Source organism: Spinacia oleracea, chromosome 5, assembly GCF_020520425.1.
Source record: "Spinacia oleracea cultivar Varoflay chromosome 5, BTI_SOV_V1, whole genome shotgun sequence".
Taxonomy (NCBI): Eukaryota; Viridiplantae; Streptophyta; class Magnoliopsida; order Caryophyllales; family Amaranthaceae; genus Spinacia; species Spinacia oleracea.
In genome coordinates, this window is record NC_079491.1 from 38,096,327 (window position 1) to 38,117,287 (window position 20,961).

At 40.4% G+C, this 20,961-nt stretch overlaps 2 protein-coding genes across 2 annotated transcripts; both read left to right on the top strand.

Annotated features, from left to right (window-relative positions):
* On the top strand, window positions 1-1,787 carry LOC110776442 (protein FAR-RED IMPAIRED RESPONSE 1-like). The gene is made up of 3 exons (XM_021981003.2): window positions 1-89; window positions 643-649; window positions 708-1,787. The coding sequence occupies exons 1-3, from the start codon at window positions 1-3 to the stop codon at window positions 1,785-1,787; spliced, it is 1,176 nt and encodes a 391-aa protein (XP_021836695.2).
* Window positions 1,788-1,952: 165 nt separating this feature from the next.
* On the top strand, window positions 1,953-3,444 carry LOC130461449 (protein FAR-RED ELONGATED HYPOCOTYL 3-like). Its single transcript, XM_056829556.1, has 4 exons — window positions 1,953-1,989; window positions 2,443-2,884; window positions 2,966-3,112; window positions 3,210-3,444. Exons 1-4 carry the CDS (start codon window positions 1,953-1,955, stop codon window positions 3,442-3,444), a joined length of 861 nt encoding a protein of 286 aa, XP_056685534.1.
* The last annotated feature ends 17,517 nt before the right edge of the window (window positions 3,445-20,961 follow it).

The window sequence follows — 20,961 nt, forward strand, 5'->3', positions numbered from 1 at the left end:
ATGGAGGGCAGTGGGGCTGAAATTGGTGACGAAATTGGTGAAGGTAGTCGCGAGGTTGAAGGAGAAGAAGAAGAAGACTTCATTTGGAGGTATGAACCACAATCCTCCTCCGACGAATAGGTATGAACTTGGATCTGTTCTATACTTTATCCATTCGTTTTTTTTATCAAATGGCATTCATATGTTTCTGAAAATGTCATTCATTTGTTTATCAATGGCACTCCACTCCAATTTATGATGTTTTGATTTCTTTATTGGGTTCCAATCATGTTTTAGGGATTTGTAAAAATTCTTCAATTTCGTGTTTTGGTATGAATTTATTGTTGGTATGAATTTATTGATTGTTATGAATTTATTGATATTTATGAATGTATTGGTATTTATTGATTTTATGAATTTATTGATTGTAGAATTAATCATTAGAAGGAATGATTGAATGAATTAATTAATCATTAAAATAAATACTGAACTTGAAAATGATGCTAATTAATAATGAAAGATTATGTAATTGATGGTAATTAATATTGTAAGATTATGAATTGGTTTTAAAAGATGTGTTTGGATATTAAAGGATGGATGGTTTTTTTGAACATGATACTGTTGTGTGTTCTGGTTCTGGTTTAATGTAATTGGTATTTGTAGTTGTTGGGTTTGGAATTGGTTGAGATTGGTAATTGTGATGGGGTTGGCTTTGAATGTAATTGTAGGAGGGTGGTGAGGATTGTTTCACAACCCCAAAAAAGCGAACGGTTGTAACTGCCTACGGGGAAGAGGAGGAAGTTCTTGAATTGAAGGTTGATATGGTGTTTCCTGGTTGGGAGGAGATTGAACAACAGTTTAGGGGGTATGCCAAACAAAAGGGTTTTGGTGTTGCCCGTCGTTGTGGTTCGTTGAAATCTTCGATTAGCCACACAAAGGATGGTTCTGATAAAGAGAAAGGAATCGGGAAAGAGAAGCGTAATTGTTTGTGGACTTGTGAGTGCTATGGTGTGCCGGAAAGAAGGCGCAAGGTGATTGGGGATAAGGTTGCATCAGATTCACAACTCCATGAAGTAATTGGGAGTGGGGTACGCAAGTTTAAGAAATGTCAATGTCCCGTACATGTATTTGCAAGTGTAAATAAGTTAGGAGAGTGGGTGATACGTAGAGCAGTAATGGTTCATGAAAATCATTACCTCACCCCTAGTAAGTCTAGGACTATTGCTTATAACCGGAAGAAATTTTTAAGGGAAAATCCTCATGTGTTGACACAAGCGAATGTATGTTCGAAATCTGGTATGTCTGTGGCTCAAACTTATAACTTAGTGGCGGTGCAACGGAATGGTAGAGGTAGAATGCCTTTCCTACGGAAGGATCTTAATGATGTGGTTGCGAAGGAGAGGAAGGCTAGGACTAGTGGTGGTGATGCGAAGGCAATGTTTGACTATTTTAAGAAGATGAAAGCAGATAATTTTGATTTTTTTCACATGTACCGGCAAGGTGCAAATGGGATGTTGCAGGATGTTTTATGGGTTGATGCTCGTAGTAGAGCTGCTTATGAGGAGTTTGGTGATGTTGTCTGCTTTGATAGTACGTACTTGACCGATAAATATAAAATGCCGTTTGCGAACTTTGTTGGTGTAAATCATCATGGTCAGAGCATATTACTTGGATGTGCGCTTGTTTCGTATGAAAATAGTAACACATTTGAATGGATTTTCGGTAATTGGTTAGAATGTATGGGTGGTAAAGCCCCAATTGGGATCTTGACTGATCAAGATCCCGCGATGAGGAGGGCTTTGAGATAAACCATGAGTGATACATGTCATAGGTGGTGCATATGGCACATTCTTTAGAAGTTTAGTAGGAAGCTTGGAACGCATTTAGAGTACCCCGATTTAAAGGTAGACTTGGAGCGGGAAATTTATGATAGTCTAACATGTGATGAGTTCGAATTAAATTGGGCAACAGTTATGGAGAGGTACCAGGTAGATGATGATTGGCTTGAAGGTAAATTCTCCCTCTTTGTATTGTATATTTATTTTGGAGATGATATTTAAATGTGAACGAGTGAAAAAAATAATCTAGAATAAAAAGATGAGGAAAAGGTTCACCTGATCAGTGCACTTGATCAGTGCACCTGATTTGTGCACCACCCAATCTGATCACCCTAATCTGATGTACCCTTTCATGATTTTTGATCTGTGCACCTGATCTGTGCACCTGATCTGTGTACCTGATCAGTGCACCTGATCTGTGTACCTGATCAGTGCACCTGATCTTTGAAACTGATCAGTGTTCCTGATTAGTGTTCCTGATCAGTGGTCCTGATCAGTGCAACTGATCAGTGCACCTGATATGTGCAACTGATATGTGCTTTTGATCTATGCAACTGATCTGTACACCTGATGAGGTGCAACTGATCAGTTCACCTGAGTTGTTGCTGAAATTCATCTGTTCCAGGGTTGTATGCGGAAAGGAACATGTGGGTTCCTGCCTATGTGAAGCATTTATTTTGGGCTGACATGAAGATGACCCAACGAGTTGAAAGTATAAATAGCTTTTTTGACCAATATGTACACAAACATACTCATTTGTATGAGTTTGTTGAGGCTTACTGTGAAGCAATGGAGGCAAGGGCAAATGAAGAAAGTATGGCAAATACCAGTACTGCGAGAAATTTGAGGCAAATTGTCACCTGTTTCCCAGCCGAGGAACTTTTCCAGAAAATATACACGGACGCCAAATTTCATGAGGTCCAAAGAGAGTGTAGTAGGGTACTGTATGTGCGGTGTTTGAATAAGAAAATATTGGATGAGTCTGTTGAAGAGTACGAGCTTGAGGATAGGGTTTGGATAAAACCTAAACACGCAAGGAAGGAGATTGTTACGAAGCATAAGACGAAGTTTGTTGCAACGTATAATTACGTTACCAAGGAAACATCTTGTGATTGTAAGCACTTTAAATGTCACGGTATAATGTGTAGGCATATGATATTGGTTTATGACTTGAATAACCAGACTGAAGTTCCTGGAAAGTACATACTTCGTCGTTGGCGGAAAGATGTTGAAAGGAAGCATACGAAGGTCAAGGTGATGTACCACGACCCATTGAAGACAGAAGTTGTGTGTAGGTAAAAATTCTTATTTTATTAAACTGATTTACCTCATAAATGTGTAAATGTTGTCAATGTGTATATGTTGTTCACATATAATGTTTAATATTGACAGGTACAATAAGCTAATGGTGTTGTTTGAGCCTTTACTTTCAAAGGCAGCTAGCTACAAAGAGTCAATGGATGTTGTTGTTGAAATTTCTCACTTGTTGGCAATTCGTTTGGATGAGAAAATTGCAATGCTTGACAGGCAAAGGCAAAATGAGGATGTTGGAGTTGGTACCCCGTCATCCTTGTGTTTGGAGAAAGGTGGTACGAAATTGACCCCCTCGTCCGTTGGCCAGTTATAACCTATTGGGGTACGACGTACGATGGTGTTTGATTCCCCACAGACAAATGAACATGAAGGAAGTTGTGCTGATGGTGGTGGTGGGGGTGATGTATCAGGCAGCGTTGGGGGTTTATCTGGCAGCTTTTCTCGGGGTTTATCAGGAAGCTTCAATGATAGAATAAATGCAATGGATGCAATTGCAGCTGGTTTAACAGGTAGCTTTGATCATGTTGATGATGATGTTGGTGGCAGTCCTAGCCTCGATAGCATAGATGTGGGCCTAGATGGGGTCCAAGAAAATGGCAATGAGTTTATTCCTTTGTTAGATCCTCCAATACCTCCAAGACCGGCCCACAGGACTACTAGTTACAGGTATAGGTCATGTACCGAGCGTCTGAAGCGGCCAATTACCCAAGAACAACTAATGAACATAGAAACTCTAACTCCTAGCTCCACCAATGATGCTGGTCCTCCTTCTCCTTTTCCTCCAGTTCCTCCTCCTTGTCCTCTATGTCCTCCTCCTTGTCCTCATGCTTCCAAAAAAGGCTGCACCGAGGAAGCCAGCGGCACCGAGGAAGCTAGCGACACCGAGGAAGCCAGCGACACCGAGGAAGCCACGGAAGAGCAAGAAGGTTGATGATCAACAACTGATTGTGCATCCCCATCAACAACCTATAGTGCATCCGCAGCAACAACAACCGCAACAAAACTTCGTGCATCCCCAGCCACCGCAGCAGCAACAACAGGTAATTTACAAAGCTTTTATTGTCGTAATCTTTTTGCACTATGTTACAGTCACACTATCTGCGAGGGGGTCGAAAAAGCACGAGGCTAATGCATGACCTCGTCCCTCGTGGGCGTGACGTCGTCAGATCAAGTGTAGTTAGATTTCCTGTGAGTTTACACCCAATCGACTAGTAATTATAGGAGTCGCCATTCAGTTTTTAACGACAATGAGAAAAACTGACAAAACCCGGTTATCGTGACATAAAGGGAGTGCAATTATGTTCGACCACGACGGCCGTAGGTTCCCTTGTGATCCCTGGTGTGGGGATCGCTCAACGCACACCCGATTGAGAGTTCGGGGGACTGTAACTATCGAGAGGAGTGCTCATCGATAACTCCAGAGGCAGGTTATCCTTACTAGCTCAGCATAAATAATTGAAGGGACATGCGTTAACTATTAAACTATTTTGAATTGATTTAAGCAATATGCAACACATAATACTAAATCGATCGTGATTATCTTGTTTAGATTGATTTAAGGTACCTAGCATGATAGTTCAATTGTCCAAGGTATTATCTTTATTAGGCGTGATAGAACAATCAAATTAATAGTTTAACAATTTTATAAAAGGGTGATGAAAGCGATTAAATCATGCGAAGTGACACATTACGACGCACCCTTGAGAGGTGCGTCACGGTTCTCAGAAAACTAACCACTTGGCTTTGCTATTTCTCTTTTTATTTAACGAATCTCGGGTTTCTGAGCAGTGTTCCAGTATTTAGGCTTAATTCATCAGCTACAGGGGACAGGATACGTTCTGTTCGACTTTTGGGTCGATTGCGACAGAACGCGGGATCAATTTCGCAGCGTGAGGCTTAGGCTTAGGGTTGGAGTCAATACTCAGATTATGAATTGTGTGTCCTCTTCACGTCGGTTTTGAGGCTGTATTTATAGGGAAAGAGTTTGTGGAAAGATAGATCTTTAGAATCCGAACCCAAAGAGAATTCGGAGACAACATGTCCCAGGTATTTTCAGCGCCCAGACCCAGGCGTTGAAAATAGGGTCTGAGCCGAGTCTTTGTCAGATTTGGACTCTTAATCACGGAGCTTTTGAGACTTATCCGAGTTTCTTAGTGCGTATCAACTTATGACGGAATGCGTCTGGGCCCGTTACGAACTCTAGGTTCGTTAGGAATTTAATCAATACTTAACTCTTATTTTCGAATTATAGCAGGAATATAATTCCTTTTGCCAATTCTATCTCTTTTAGGACTTATGTTGGAGTGCAACACCTAATTCTGGCAGATTTCTATCTTTTATGTCTTGCCACTTTTAACAACTACTTCTCACGACAGTTACCATTTTTAGCAGGTTTCCATAAATAGCAGGTTTGGCTGAAATGAAAAGGGTGATCGAGATTCGTTATTTTATAGGAGATGCGTTGCCAAGTGGAGATTTATGTTCTCATCATCGAACCTTCCCTTTCGGGAATGGGGACAAAAGTAGCCCCCACTTTGACAGAGTCTTGGAGTAAGACGATGGTCAAAGTATCAGACGGAGTGCGTCATACAAGCCATGGTGTATGTGACCTGTTTTGCGAGGGTCTCACGAGCCCCCGAGTGATAACATTTGACTTAAGGGTCATCACTTGAAGTGTTAACATATTCCTCACGTGGCATCGGAATTTTTCAGTATAGGAACTCCCTCACTTTGTCATCGGAAGTACCTACAGATGTATAGAAACTCCCTCACTTTGTCATTGGAAGTATCTACAGGCGTTTTCGAAATCAAAGCTATAAAGTGTAACCAGGCCTGGCCAAGCCCCATCACGAGGTAAAAATATTTTTAAAGATTCTCATTTTCAGGGTTAGCTAAACGAGAAAACCCCCTTTGTTTTTATAGGACGTAAAACGAAGGAAAATCCAGCACATTGCTCTTTTTTGGAAAAGCGGAAGACCAATCCTTTGATTTTTGGAAAAGGGAAAATTTTTGGAAAAAGATAAACCATCTTTTGATTTTTGGAAAAAGATAAACCAGGAAAAGTTATCGCTGCAACGACTAAGGACCTGCGCGATTAGTGACGCAGACCCCGCCCGCTGAAGGTGGGCGAGCCTGTCCTGCTAAGGGTGGACGCCCCGTCCGATAGAAGTGGACGAATCTGTTTTGATGTTTTGAAAATAAGGACCTACGCGGTTTGTGACGTTGACCCCGCCGGCTGAAGATGGCGAGTCTGTTTTTTTGAAGATTTCATTTTGTTATTATTTTGGTTTTCGAAAACTGAGGACCTGCGCGTTTTAGTGACACAGGCCCCGCCCGCTGAAGGTGGGCGAACCTGAATTATTTTTTTTTATTTGGGACTCGCATGGTTCTGACGCGATCCTGCCTGATCGAGGTGGGCCAGAACCTACTTCAATTCATTTATTTTTGGTATTTCTTTTGATTTTTTTTATTCTTGTAAGAGCGAGTTCTGTCGAGAAATGCTCGGGTTTAGTTGTAACCTGAATGTGGGTTGGCAACGTGTCTAAATGAACCATTGTTTAATGGCCGTTTTCCTTTCATGGTTTCGAACAGGTCTTTACGGCCCATAGGATGTATGGCACCGTTGAGAACTGGCCTAGTTATGCCACTACTTAGGTCCTTGCGAAATGACTGGTGGGACCATATGCGAATGTTAGCGGAGACCTTTGCTTTGAGGTCGAGTCCGTCTTTGATTTTGTCCAAGCACGGGACGCGGCCTGGAAGCGTTGTTTCAACTTGCATCGTGTATTTTCTTTCTTTCGAGCCCCCAAGCATTCGTACTTGATGGTTGCTCTTTACCAAGAAGAGTGCGTATTTTATAACGTCCTTGATCGTGTTTGGGATCGTGCTCGTAAGTGCGAGCGACCTTGGTAGTGGTATGCTACTTCGATGAAATCGGGGAGTGCGACTTCATTTTTCGGGCGACAAAGTTCACTTTATTTTTTCAATGATTAATACATCGAGCTTACTTCGGCCCGGATTGACCTTTTTTTTTTTTTTTGACAAATGAACGCTTTTAATTTGAGAAACCAACGACGTAATGATTTTTTTTTTTGTTCCGAAGAATGACCTTGATTATTATATGTTTTTTTATTGCTTTGAAAAATGTACACATATTTTTGGAGACGAGTCTAAGTTTCGACACTTGCTTTCACTATTTGGGCTCTAAAAGTGCTTTGGGCTTGATCCTGATTACATCAGGGCCCCGTGTCTAATAACACGGTCTTGGGCGTTTTCCTGGTTCGCGTTTTGGAAGAGTTGGGCCTTGGGCTGCATTTTCAACGCCCCGTGTCAGGCGTTAGATATTTCGGCGCCCAACCTCGGGCGCTGAAAATGCTGCCTTAGCAGCCCTTTTTTATTTTTCGAGATTTCTCAACGCGTTTCCGAATGGGATCAGGATGATTTCGTATATATATAGGGGGTTAAGTACGTTTTTCTTTTTCACTACTACCAACTTCTTCTCTCTACAATTATCTAGCTTTATTTTTTTACTCTTGCCATGTCGATTCCTCCTTTCTCCCTCCAACGAGTTGTTAGGCGCTGGCTTAGAGCCCTTAATCCCACAGAAAAGGTTTTGTTGAAAGGATACCACTTAGAGGCACTTTTAGGCTTACAACAAATTAACATTGATTATAACTTTCTGTATGCCGCCCTAACCTTTTGGGATTCTGATCACCATGTTTTTGTTTTTCGGGGCAATGAGGTATGCCCTTTGCCAGATGAATTTGCCGCAATCCTGGGTTATCCTACCAATGCTACTCCTGCTACCCCTGGCACTTTTGAAGAGGGTAAAACAACTATAGGGGCTTTCCTAGGACTAGATGATGAAATGCTTGCTGAGATCATCGTGGGTGATAAGGTTAATTTGGCGAAACTTGCAAAACATCACTTTAGGCCTAGTAAAAATATGACTGAACAGAAATTTAATATCCGGGCACTTGTGTTCAGCTTGTTGAACCACTATTTACTATCGAATAACAATGGTGAGTTTGGCGACATAAGGTTGATTCCCTTGATCAGTCAGATGGAGAGTTGCTATTCTATCATGCCGTTGATTGTTGCTGAGACCTTGTTGGGTGCGGATGAGTTAAAGAAGGATGCCAAGTCTGAAAATTTTAAGGGGAGCCCCCTATTGCTGCAGGTAATTGATCGTTTATTTGCGCGCATATAATTATTTTTTCTTTTCGTGTTCCTCTGCCTGGAGCTGATTTTCAGCGCCCAGGGTTGGGCGTCGGAATTTCTGGCGCCTGGTCCTGGGCGTTGAAAATGCGTCCCAGGCCTTATTATTTTTGCAGACTTGGCTCATGGAACGACTTAGGCTTCTAGAAGCTCCTGCCGATCCTAAACATTATCGCCCTATAGCTTTAGGCAATCGAAAGTATTTGCACCAAGGCCAAGACGAGGCCGAATGGGCCTCCTATTTTACTCATGGCATATGCTCTATTAAGTGGGTGGTACCGTGGTGGGGTTTGACTAATATGACGGGGGATTCCGAGACGGTAGTTCATGTTTCTTTGTTGGGGTTATCTCGGCATGTTTACATTTTTCCTTACCGAGTCATGCGACAATACGGCTTAAGGCAGACTATCCCATTTGCTGATATGGTACCACCTAAAGTAGCGATTTTTTCACGAGCACGGGTTCAAGCGTGGGCTAAGTATTATGGTGGCCTCCCGCGTTGGACCGTGACTACAGATGGTTTTGTGGGTCTTTCCGAGAATTATAAGCTGTGGATGAGTTCCGATGATAAGGCTGTGAGAACTAAGGCTCGAAATGAAGAGCCGGCTGAACTTTTGATACCTCGAGGTAGGGCTAAGTATGAAAACCGTAATCCTGCTAACTCTCATGAAAATGGCATTAAGACTGTGAAAGCTCGTCCTGATCGAAAGCGAAAGGAAATTCCTCCCCGTTCCAGTTCTAGGCCTAAAAAGGTACCTAACATGAAGGGGCCTGCTGTTCCCAAAAGAAATGGAAGCTCTCGCGGAGATCGTCGCCGGAATAATGTATGGGTTAGGAAAGTTCAGCCCCCAGTAGAACCAGTGGCTAATCCAACTGATGTTGATAATCCTTCCCCTCCCATTATTTGTGCCCTTGAGGCTGAGCGGGCTATAGCTGTTCAACTGAAAATGTTTCTGAGGCCTTGGCATCCTTGGAAGTTATCAAGGAGCCTGTTCTTATGGAGATCGACATAGGGGTAGCGCAGAAGCCTGTGGGGGTGGACCCTGCGAACATTGCCCTCTACAACACTCTATTTGATGATCCGGAAGAACTCGAGTAGTGTAGTTCTTGCTAGGGTGTAGATGCCCTTTATTTATTTAAGTTGTGTTTGTTTTTCATTCCTTAGCACTTTTTTTTTTCTTCTTATTATTTTTAAATATTAATAAAGGCGTGATTTTATTTTTCTGGTTTCTTTGCTTTCTTGTTCTCGTTTTGCTTCTCTTTTTTATTCGCTCATTTCCAACACTTATGCACATTATATATTTTTTGATTGGACCGAATCCATAAATGGGATTGCCTACGTATCCTTGTTAAATAACTTTAACTTAGAATCAGGTCGCGCGTAGTTCTAGCTAGAATGAATTTTAAGATGCCGGATTCGATAAGTATGTTATGAGATGGAAACATATTATTTGAAACGGTAGAATAGGCGATGTTTATTTTGATCTGCTGCTTTGCCGTAAGTCGAAATTTGCTTTATGATTTTTTTTTTGAGTACATGTGTTTTGCGCATTATTTGAGTACATCCATAAATAGGCTATATTTTTGAGTTATGTATTTTGCGCATCGTTTTTTTTTTTTTATGTTTTTTTTGGGCATGTATATCTGAATATGTGAACACGTGCTGTACCCCCCAAGTGTTTGTTATTTTTCCGTGCATGTGGGGATAAAATGACGAGCACTTCTGGGTAAACTTTGGCAAGCAGAGAGTTTCAACGCCCAGACTGGGGCGCTAATGATTTCGGCGCCCAGCTCTGGGCGCTGAAAATGATTTCTGGGGTGGTTTTCGGGCGTGTTGCTTCTTTTCTTTCACATGTGTCTTGCTTTTATTTCTTTTTTGTTCTTACTTTTTATTCGTCAGAAATCAATTTTGACACCATTTCGGAAGCTTTTTGGACTGTTAGCGTGAGATGCATTTTCGTCCGGATTAATTTTATCTATTCGTGACTCAAAACGTTTTTGAAAACGGAGTTAGGGTGTGAAAGATGTGAAGATCTTTGTGTAGACTTTTGGGTGGGTTGAGGTGTGTGTTAATGGTGGGAATGACGGGTTCATGTTTTATGAATTTTTTTTGTTGAGCAACATTTGCATTGTTTGATTTTTTTTTCTTTTTGATTTCTTTGGGTTTCATGGGTTGACTTTTATGATTGCACGGATTTGACTTTCATGTCTTGGAGGTACGGTTTATTTTGTGGATTTCGAGAATTGGTTTTGATGTCACGATTCAAGACCGAGTGGGCCTTGCTATTGGGCCTAACGTGGGCCGCTTCCTTATTATTTTTCGATTTTGTTTTTGCGAATATGATTAGTGCTTGTTTAGTGTTAGAGAAATTTTTAGGAGAAATCTTACGCCTTTATTAATTTGGAAAGTAAGGAAAACACACTGAAAATAAATTAACCTATATTCTAAGGGGTCCTAGGACCATCTCTAGAGTTTTATTATTTCTATCATCTAAATAACTACTAGGTGTTTTGCTAAAGTGCTCTCTACAGCTCAAGCCTTAGGTTTAGTCTCGTAGAACTTTGGTCCTTCGCCTGTACTCATCTTGAATTCTATTCCCTTTTGCATTGACCCACTGATATGTCTTCACCCATCCGTTCTCGGTCTCTTCTGGTGTTGATATAAGAGTGATTAACCGGGTTGGATTGAAACCTTCATCTTGTAGGGCTAGGGTGGTTATTACAGTCTCGTCCTCCATAGGCCTCGAGTCGTTAAACAATGTCCACAGAGCTTGGTTGTCTAATATTTCGGCTGTTTCAGTCTTGGGGAGGTGGGGTGCCTCATCCATAGTATGACAGTCATGGAAGATTTCAAATCCGGGTTTTAGCAGGCCATTCTGAACAAAGGGTTCAGGGAAGTCGCAGCATGGGTGTTCTTCTCCTTCTCGGACAAACATACCGTTAAGGGGTCTTTGGTATGGGGAAGGAAGGGTGGTTTGTTTTGTCTTGGCTGGCTTAAGGCGTAGCCTAGACAAGTGGTCAGCAATATCTTCCTCCGTTGGTGTATAGCCTAGACCGAAGGGAGTGGTTTTGTTGGGTAGGGGATGGAACATGTTGTTCTTCTTCCTTATGCCCAATGGAGTTCCCGGGAAATAGCCTTGAGCTAGCAACATCTTAGGGATGACCCGGGACGCTCGCGGATCTAGAAATGCTAAATTGTAATCCTCAATGACTTGGATGACTTCATCCACTTGAAAACCATAAAGGTCTTCTGCAGCATCGGTCGTTCTGACCATAGTACAACTGACGTCGAGAGGAGGGGCGCGTATTTCTAGAATTACCCCGTTATGGTTAAGTTTAACCATCTGGTGCAAGGTAGAAGCCACACCTCCTAAGTCATGGAGCCAAGGGCGCCCTAAGTGGAGGTTGAAGGTGGGCTTCATGTCATTTATCTGAAACTCCGTGGTGCGTGCCACCGGCCCGGTTTGTATTGTGAAGTTGATTTTTCCCAACACAGGCCTTCGAGAGTTATCATAGGCTCGTACCCCTTGCGTGGAGGTTTGGAAGTCATCGTTTCCTAGCACCAAGCAATGGGCGGTTCGCAATGGGCAAACATTTACCACTGAACCGTTATCTACGAGTGCTAGGGGGATGTTTTGTCCTTTGCATCCAACCACTAGATAGAGAGCCTTATTGTGGGCGCCTCCTTCTTTAGGTAAGTCTTTGTCAGTAAAAACTATTGCTTTTTCCTCAATATCTCTGGTGACGTGACTAACCAACAAGTCAGGTGTGATGTCTGTAGGGACTGAGATGAGGTCAAGTGAGCGAATAAGTTTTTCACGATGTTCCTTTGAAGTGCACATGAGATCCCAGATGGTAATCTCGGCTTTGGTTCTTTTTAGTTGCTTCAAGAGAGGATTTTCGATGACTTCTGCGACGGTGGTGTGCCGCACGTTTTCAGGAGTCTGTCTGACTGGGATATCGTCCGCGGGAGGTGGGCGAATATCCTGCTGGTATACTCTTCCGGACCGAGTGAGATTGTCAACTTCGGGCTCTTGAGGGGTGGTGTCAATGGGAGAGTGCCCGGGCCAAGTTTCAGTAAAGAGGTCCTGGCCCGATACTTGGGACAGGTAGATATCTTCTGCATCATCATCCCACACACCGCACACTTCTCTCTGGCGAGTGGTGCACCTTGGGGCGTAATATACACCGTAGGGTCAAAGTTCATATTTTCTGGTTGATCGAGTGAGATGTGACAAGAGCCGAGTGGGCTCTTGTTGTTGTTGGGTTTACCAACGTTGGGGAGGGGTATTATTTCATCCTCTATCATATCCTGAATCGTGTTTTTTAGATTCCAGCAGTTTTCAGTATCATGCCCATTTCCTTGATGGAACTCGCAGCGGGCGCCCTCGACCCAGTATTTATTTTTGAATGGAGGGTCGGGTGTGGGGCCTATGGTTCTTAGTTTTCCTTGTTTGGTTAGTCTTTGGAAGGCTTGTACTAGAGTCGACCCGAGTGGGGCAAACTTTCGTTCTCGGGTCCACCTCCCGGGGCTCCTTCGGGTTGGGGTTTCTTCTACGGCGTGGACCTCTTGGGCTTGAGGCGTGTGGCCCCTGTTGTAGGTATTACTTTTGTATGCAGCCTTGCTTTGTACTGTTTTTGTGAGGTCATCCTCGATCTTTATTCCTACATCGTAAACCCTCTTGAAGGTATCAAGGCCCAGGTATCTAAGATGTTGTTTATAAGCTGGGTCTAGGTTGTCAATGAATTTTTGGACTAATTCAGTTTCGGGAGGCCTATTGATTAGTTGGGCCGCTTGGTCCCTCCATCTAGCAAAGTAGGTTGTGAAACCTTCATTTGTCTTTTGGAAGAGGACTTCCAGCTCGCGCATGGTGACTTGAAAATCCATGTTCGACGAGTATTGCTTGATGAAGACATTGACAAAGTCCTCCCAAGTGGGGAAGAGCTTAGGGTCCTGGTGGTAGTACCATTTGAGTGGCATAGGTTCCAAGGACAAAGGAAAGGCAGACAGATACATGGACTTGTCCACACCTTTCAAGTTCATGGCATTCACAAAGCTCAAGAGATGATCACGGGGATTGTCCGTGGCTTTGAACTTCGGTAAGTCGGATGAACTAAACTTTTCCGGTAGTTTGCCGGGAAAAGGTTCAGGATCGAGGGAGAAATACTTGCTCCCCATAGTTTGCTGTAGAACCATTTTTTCGATCTTCTTCTCGTTATCGAGGTCATGTTTGGCTTGCGCAGCCGCTAAGGATTCGTTTTCCATTTTCAGTTGATTCATAAGTAGGGTCATTTGGGCCATTTGGTCCCGCAGCTCTTCCATGGACATGTTTGAGGGTGCGAATCGAGGTTGGGGAATCGGAGATCCTTGAAAGGGGGAGTGACGGATGGAGCTTGGAGTTGCTAAACCTTGTGTTGGTGATGTATCTTCGAGACGTACTAACCTTTGATTTTCAGATCGACGCCAAGTGGCAGAACCAGCCCTATGCATAAGACAAGCTAAAGTTTAGGCCCAAAGTTAAGCGTTACTTAGTCTAGACTTTTGACTCTTCCTATCGGTTTTCTATTCTCACTCTTGTTGGTATATTTTGGCTTTTCTTTTGGTCATTCTTTAGATTTTTGGAACATTTGCCCGTGGGACATTCAAAGTTATTTTAATTAGCTTGCTCGGTTTTGGTGCCGAACATCGCCGTCATAGGAGGCCTAATAACGACATAAAGAGTCGTTTATTTTATAAGTCGTTCTTAGAATCGAGTGCTTTTTCATACGTCCTCGTAGCAAATTTGTTACGAATTTTTTATTGCTACGTATATTTTATGCGCGGGCACCGGGGCTGCGGTGCCTGGCCAAAAGGCCAAGCAGCAACTTCAGCGCCCAGCGCAGGGCGTGAAAATATTTGGCGCCCAGCCAGGGGCGCTGAAGATGCGTCCCTGACTGGTACTCGTATTCTGTTCGCGTATTTTTTTTGTACATGCGACTTAATTTTGCGTGCTTGCCTAATAACGTCCTTTACGCGTTGTGCAGCGTTGTGGGATCCGTCACAGGCCATCCTAGGCTTCGCTTATTTTTGTGGCGATAGCCCGGGGTTGCGGAACACGTATCTTGGTATAACTCTTTGGCCAATCGGTGTTTTATGAATGTTTGGGCAATTTTTAGGGTCGTTGGTTTTCTAGCGTTATTTGTCACACAATCACAATATAATCATGTAATTCGCTACACATAACTAACATTACAACATGAAGCATAAATAATATGTCACGTAGTTTATGATAGGCTTCTATGGGTAATATTTGCGCCTGGCTTGGTACCGCTTCTATCGTAGATCCAACACATGCCCCGGTCGAGGTAGTGCATTCAACAGACGAATTTCGTCCCAAGAGGCCAATCACGATGTAAGCCAAGGGGGCATGCACCAATGAGAGGGACCTTAGTGGGCGAGCGATTGGGTTTGGGACGGGTGTACTACTAGCGACAAGTGCCGAGTGGACAACATTCTAAGCGTATGCACCCCCCGGTAGGCGATGGGTATCCTTAGTCCTAACTCCCGAGATGAAACATGCCAAGGGAGCCGAGATTCGTCATGCGGTTCTGTCCATTCACATTAATATGCTGATTTTCAGGTCGTCCCAACTTGATAAGGAAATAAACGCGGAGTAGGATCGTTTCAGCCTTCGGCTATTTTGATTACCTACGAGCACAAGTATTTCATTAACGGTCCCCAGCGGAGTCGTCACTGTGAGGGGGTCGAAAAAGCACGAGGCTAATGCATGACCTTGTCCCTCGTGGGCGTGACGTCGTTAGGTCAAGTGTAGTTAGATTTCCTATGAGTTTACACCCAATCGACTAGTAATATAGGAGTCGCCATTCAGTTTTTAACGACAATGAGAAAAACTGACAAAACCCGGTTATCGTGACATAAAGGGAGTGCAATTATGTTCGACCACGACGGCCGTAGGTTCCCTTGTGATCCCTGGTGTGGGGATCGCCCAACGTACACCCGCAGGGCAAAGATTGAGAGTTCGCGGGACTGTAACTACCGAGAGGAGTGCTCATCGATAACTCCAGAGGCAGGTTATCCTTACTAGCTCAGCATAAATAATTGAATGGACATGCGTTAACTATTAAACTATTCTGAATTGATTTTAGCAATATGCAACACATAATACTAGATCGATCGTGATTATCTTGTTTAGATTGATTTAAGGTACCTAGCATGATAGTTCAATTGTCCAAGGTATTATCTTTATTAGGCGTGATAGATCAATCAAATTAATAGTTTAACAATTTTATAAAAGGGTGATGAAAGCGATTAAATCATGCGAAGGGACACATTACGACGCACCCTTGAGAGGTGCGTCACGGTTCTCAGAAAACTAACCACTTGGCTTTGCTATTTCTCCTTTTATTTAACGAATCTCGGGTTTCTGAGCAGTGTTCCAGTATTTAGGCTTAATTCATCAGCTACAGGGGACAGGATACGTTCTGTTCGACTTTTGGGTCGATTGCGACAGAACGCGGGATCAATTTCGCAGCGTGAGGCTTAAGCTTAGGGTTGGAGTCAATACTCAGATTATGAATTGTGTGTCATCTTCACGTCGGTTTTGAGGCTGTATTTATAGGGAAAGAGTTTGTGGAAAGATAGATCTTTAGAATCCGAACCCAAAGAGAATTCGGAGACAACACGTCCCAGGTATTTTCAGCGCCCAAGGCTGGGCGCCGAAGATTTCGGCGCCCAGACTCAGGCGTTGAAAATAGGGTCTGAGCCAAGTCTTTGTCAGATTTGGACTCTTAATCACGAAGCTTTTGAGACTTATCCGAGTTTCTTAGTGCGTATCAACTTATGACGGAATGCGTCTGGGCCCGTTACGAACTCTAGGTTCGTTAGGAATTTAATCAATATGTAACTCTTATTTTCGAATTATAGCAGGAATAGAATTCCTTTTTCCAATTCTATCTCTTTTAGGACTTATGTTGGAGTGCAACACCTAATTTTGACAGATTTCTATCTTTTATGTCTTGCCACTTTTAACAACTACTTCTTACGGCAGTTACCATTTTTAGCAGGTTTCCATAAATAGCAGGTTTGGCTGAAATGAAAAGGGTGATCGAGATTCGTTATTTTATAGGAGATGCGTTGCCAAGTGGAGATTTATGTTCTCATCATCGAACCTTCCCTTTCGGGAATGGGGACAAAAGTAGGCGTCTACACTATCTGTGACTGAATTAAGTAAGATAGAGTTTTGGAGATTTTTATTTATGAAATTGTTAATCTGATTACAATCAGTTGCAAAGTATTTATACAACGAAATGAAAGAATTATACAATGCAAATATGAACTGCCATGTCAGCATTTAGTTACAACAGTTTTAACAAACTTTGTAACAAACTTGCTGGCATAAAAGTCAACCTTCTTGTTGTTGACTTATTGTGCCTTAACACACTAGGTGAGTGTTCTAGTGGATTCAGAAACCGAAGAAGATTGGAGTTAGTCTCTTTAACAGTAGAGAACAAAGTTATTTTTTACAACACCATTAGTCTGATTCATTACTTTGAAAAATAAGCTTTGAGTTTTAGTTTTGGTAGTTGGATTTTAATTGGATAAGTGGACAAGTCGGATTTTATTTTCACTGTTGTTTTCAGGAATTTTTACAAAGTGTAGGTGGTATACAAATGTTGGATGGTTCCTTTAGGTACTATGCCCGGCCTGTTTCAGCTCCCGGATGTGTATATCAACAACAACGAGCATATGTTGGCGATGGAGATATTGATGGCTACATAGACCCGTCTGGGGGCCATGTCACGTTTGTATCTCCTCAAATGGGGCATCTCCTCAAATGGTGCATCCTCCTCAAATGGGCCATCATATCCTTCTCAAATGGGCCATCCTACTCAAATAGGTCATCCTTCTCAAATTGTCCATCCTTCTGAAATGGGCCATCCTTCTCAAATGGGCCATCCGATCCCTGTTATGAACTCATACCATCCTGGGTCCTCATCTTGTCATCAAGGGTGTTCTTCTGTAGGTCAGTTTCGTCCACTAAACAACATCAACAACAACACTGGTTTTGTTTGTAATAACTTTTTTCCTTCGTTTACGCAAAATGGTAGTGTTTCTATGCCCAATGTTTCAGGCAACGATGGTGGTTCAACGGCAACGATGGTGGTACCTAGATTTATACAAAACATCCTGTTGGGAGGAAATGGCGAAGGTTAAAGACTTGTAAATTATTCAATGATAGTTGTTGTCTTTGTGATTTCCTGTTGGAGTCAAAATAGGCCATATTCAATTTGAATTTCACTTTGACTCTAAACATTTGGTTACAGTTTGACATTATTCATATTTGACTTTGATGATAGATTATTTGTATGTTGGAACTTTATATATCAAATGCCAGTCATCAAATGGAATGATTATTAAATCATTTACCATATTTGATTGATTATACTATGATTCCTAAGTCCAATTGTTCCATCAAATCGAGTCATTAACCATGTTCGATTGACTAACCATGATTCTTAAGTCGAATTGTATATCGAATCATCAAATGGAATCACTAGAATGATTAACCCATCCAAGACAATCTTATGCCGAATCATAAATTGAATCGTTAACCCTAGTTCGTTGTTGAATCGAATCATGAACCATTCGCCTTATTTCACTCTTAATTTGAATCATTAAATCCAATTCGTCGTAGAATCGAATCATGAATCATAATTCATCCTATGATCGAATCATTAACCAATATCCAAACTCTTAATTATAATTATGAACCCTAAATTCAAAATTAACCATATTTCACTCTAACCATTTTCTAAAATTGTATGTTGGGATCAACTTTATTTTTCAAATGGCACTCATTTCAACAAAATGGTATTAAAATATATATTGAATGGCACTCTATTGGCCAAAATGATATTCATTTATATAAAAAAAGGCACATAGTCATCCCAAAAATGGAATTCAAATATTTTCATTTTTATGTTTATTTAAGTACTTTGAATTTTATCCAAAATGGTACTAATTTATGCAAAATGGCACTCATTTAGCCAAAATGGTAATATATCATATGACACTTAGTCACCAGAAAATGGCACACAATTATTAAAAAAATGGCATTCAGATATTTTCATTTTTTTTTTGTTTATTTAAGTACTTTGAATTTTATCCAAAGTGGCACTCAGTTATCCAAAATGGCACTCATTTAGCCAAAATGGTATTCTTAAATATATCAAATGACACTTGATCACCCAAAAAATGGTAGTTACTTTATCAAGACTTGTATTCATTTTCCAAATATGGTGTTAATGTAACCAAAAATGGTATTCATTATTCAAATATGGTATTCTTAAATACACTTTGAAAACTTATGTTTGATATAATAATTATTATTATCATAATCCATTTACAATATAGCAATTGTAATTGGAATGAATAACTTTAATTGGATCTAAAAACCAAATTTACACCATGTTTCCCAAACCCCAAATTTACACCATGTTTCCCAAACCCTAAACCCTAAACCTATGTGTAACCCTAAACCCTAACCCTAAACCCTAAACCTAAACCCTAAACCCTAACAAATGATTAACCACGATTGTTATGTCGAATCATAAATCAAATCATTGAATTAAATCATTAAATCATATTTGATTGATTAAACTATCATTCTAATTGTTCCATCAAACCACGATTCTTAAGTCGAATCATATATTGAATCATCAAATGGAATCATTAGAATGATTAACCCATCCTAGATTCATAAGCCGAATCATAAATCGAATCATCATCCTTGTTCAAATGATTAACCATGAATCTTATGTGAATCATAAATCGAATCGTTAAATCGTATCGTTAAATTGAATCATTAACCCTAATTCGTTGTTGAATCGAATCCTGAATCATTCACCTTTTTTTACTCTTAATTCGAATCATTAACTCCAATTCGTCGTAGAATCGAATCATGAATCATAATTCATCCTATGATCGAATCAGTAACCAATATTTAAACTCTTAATTATAATTATTAATCCTAAATTCAAAATTAACCATATTTCACTCTAACCATTTTCTAAAATGGTATTTAAAAATGGTATTGGTTTATGAAAAATGGTCTCCATTAATATAAAAATGGTATTGGTTTATGAAAAATGGTCTCCATTAATATAAAAATGGTATTGGTTTATGAAAAATGGTCTCCATTAATATAAAAATGGTATTGGTTTATGAAAAATGGTTTTAATGTATATATAGAATGGCACTATTTTGGCCAAAATGGTATCCATTAATATAAAAAAAGGCACATAATCATCCCAAAAATGGCATTAATAAACTATGATTCCTAAGTCCAATTGTTCCATTTACCATATTTGATTGATTAAACTTATGATTCCTAAACCCTAAACCCTAAACCCTAGATCAATTCATTTACCATATGTAATTGATTAAACTAAGATTCCTAAGTCCAATTGTTCCATCAAATCGAGTGATAAACCATGTTCGATTGACTAACCATGATTCTTAACTCGAATTGTATATCGAATCATCAAATCGAATCACTAGAATGATTAACCCATCCAAGATTCTTAAGCTGAATCATAAATCGAATGATCATCCTAATCCTAAAAATGATTAACCATGAATCTTATGTCAATCATAAATCGAATCGTTAAATCGAATCATCATTAACCATTAACCCTAGTTCAATATGGAATGGAATCATGAATCATTCACCTTATTTCACTCTAACTTTGAATCATTAATTTCAATTCATCGTAGAATCGAATCATGAATCATAATTCATCTTTTGATCGAATCATTAACCATGATTTAACTCTTAAATATAATTACTAACCCTGAATTCAAAATTAACCATATATCACTCTTAACCATTTTCCAAAATGGTATTCAAATAGGTAAAAATGGTATTCAAATAGATAAAAATGGTATTAAAATATATATTGAATGGCACTTTATTGGCCAAAAGGGTATTCATTTATATAAAAAAAGGCACATAGTCATCCCAAAAGTGCATTCAAATATTTTCATTTTTATGTTTATTTAAGTACTTTGAATTTTAGCCAAAATGGTACTCATTTATCAAAAATGGCACTCATTTATCAAAAATGCCACTCATATGGCACTCATTATTTAAATATGGTGTTAAGTTAACCAAAAATGGTTGTTACTTTATCTATAATGGTATTCATTTTCCAAAAATGGAATTCATCATTCAAATATGGTATTCTTAAATACACTTTGATTCTAATTGTTCCATCAAATCGAGTCATTAACCATGTTCAATTGACTAACCATGTTTCTTAAGTCGAATCATATATCGAATCATCAAATGATTAACCCATCCAAGATACTTAAGCCGAATTATAAATCGAATCATCATCCTAATTCGAATGATTAACCATGAATCTTATGTCAATCATAGATCGAATCATTCACTTCAATGAGAATCCAACCATGATAGATCCAAACACTTGTAATTGGAACGAATAACCTAAATTGAACCCTTAAAACATAAAAATCCCAATGACTAACTTAGAAACCTAAACCCTTTGTCTAATGACCTAAACCCTAAACCCTAATCCTAATGAGTCGAAT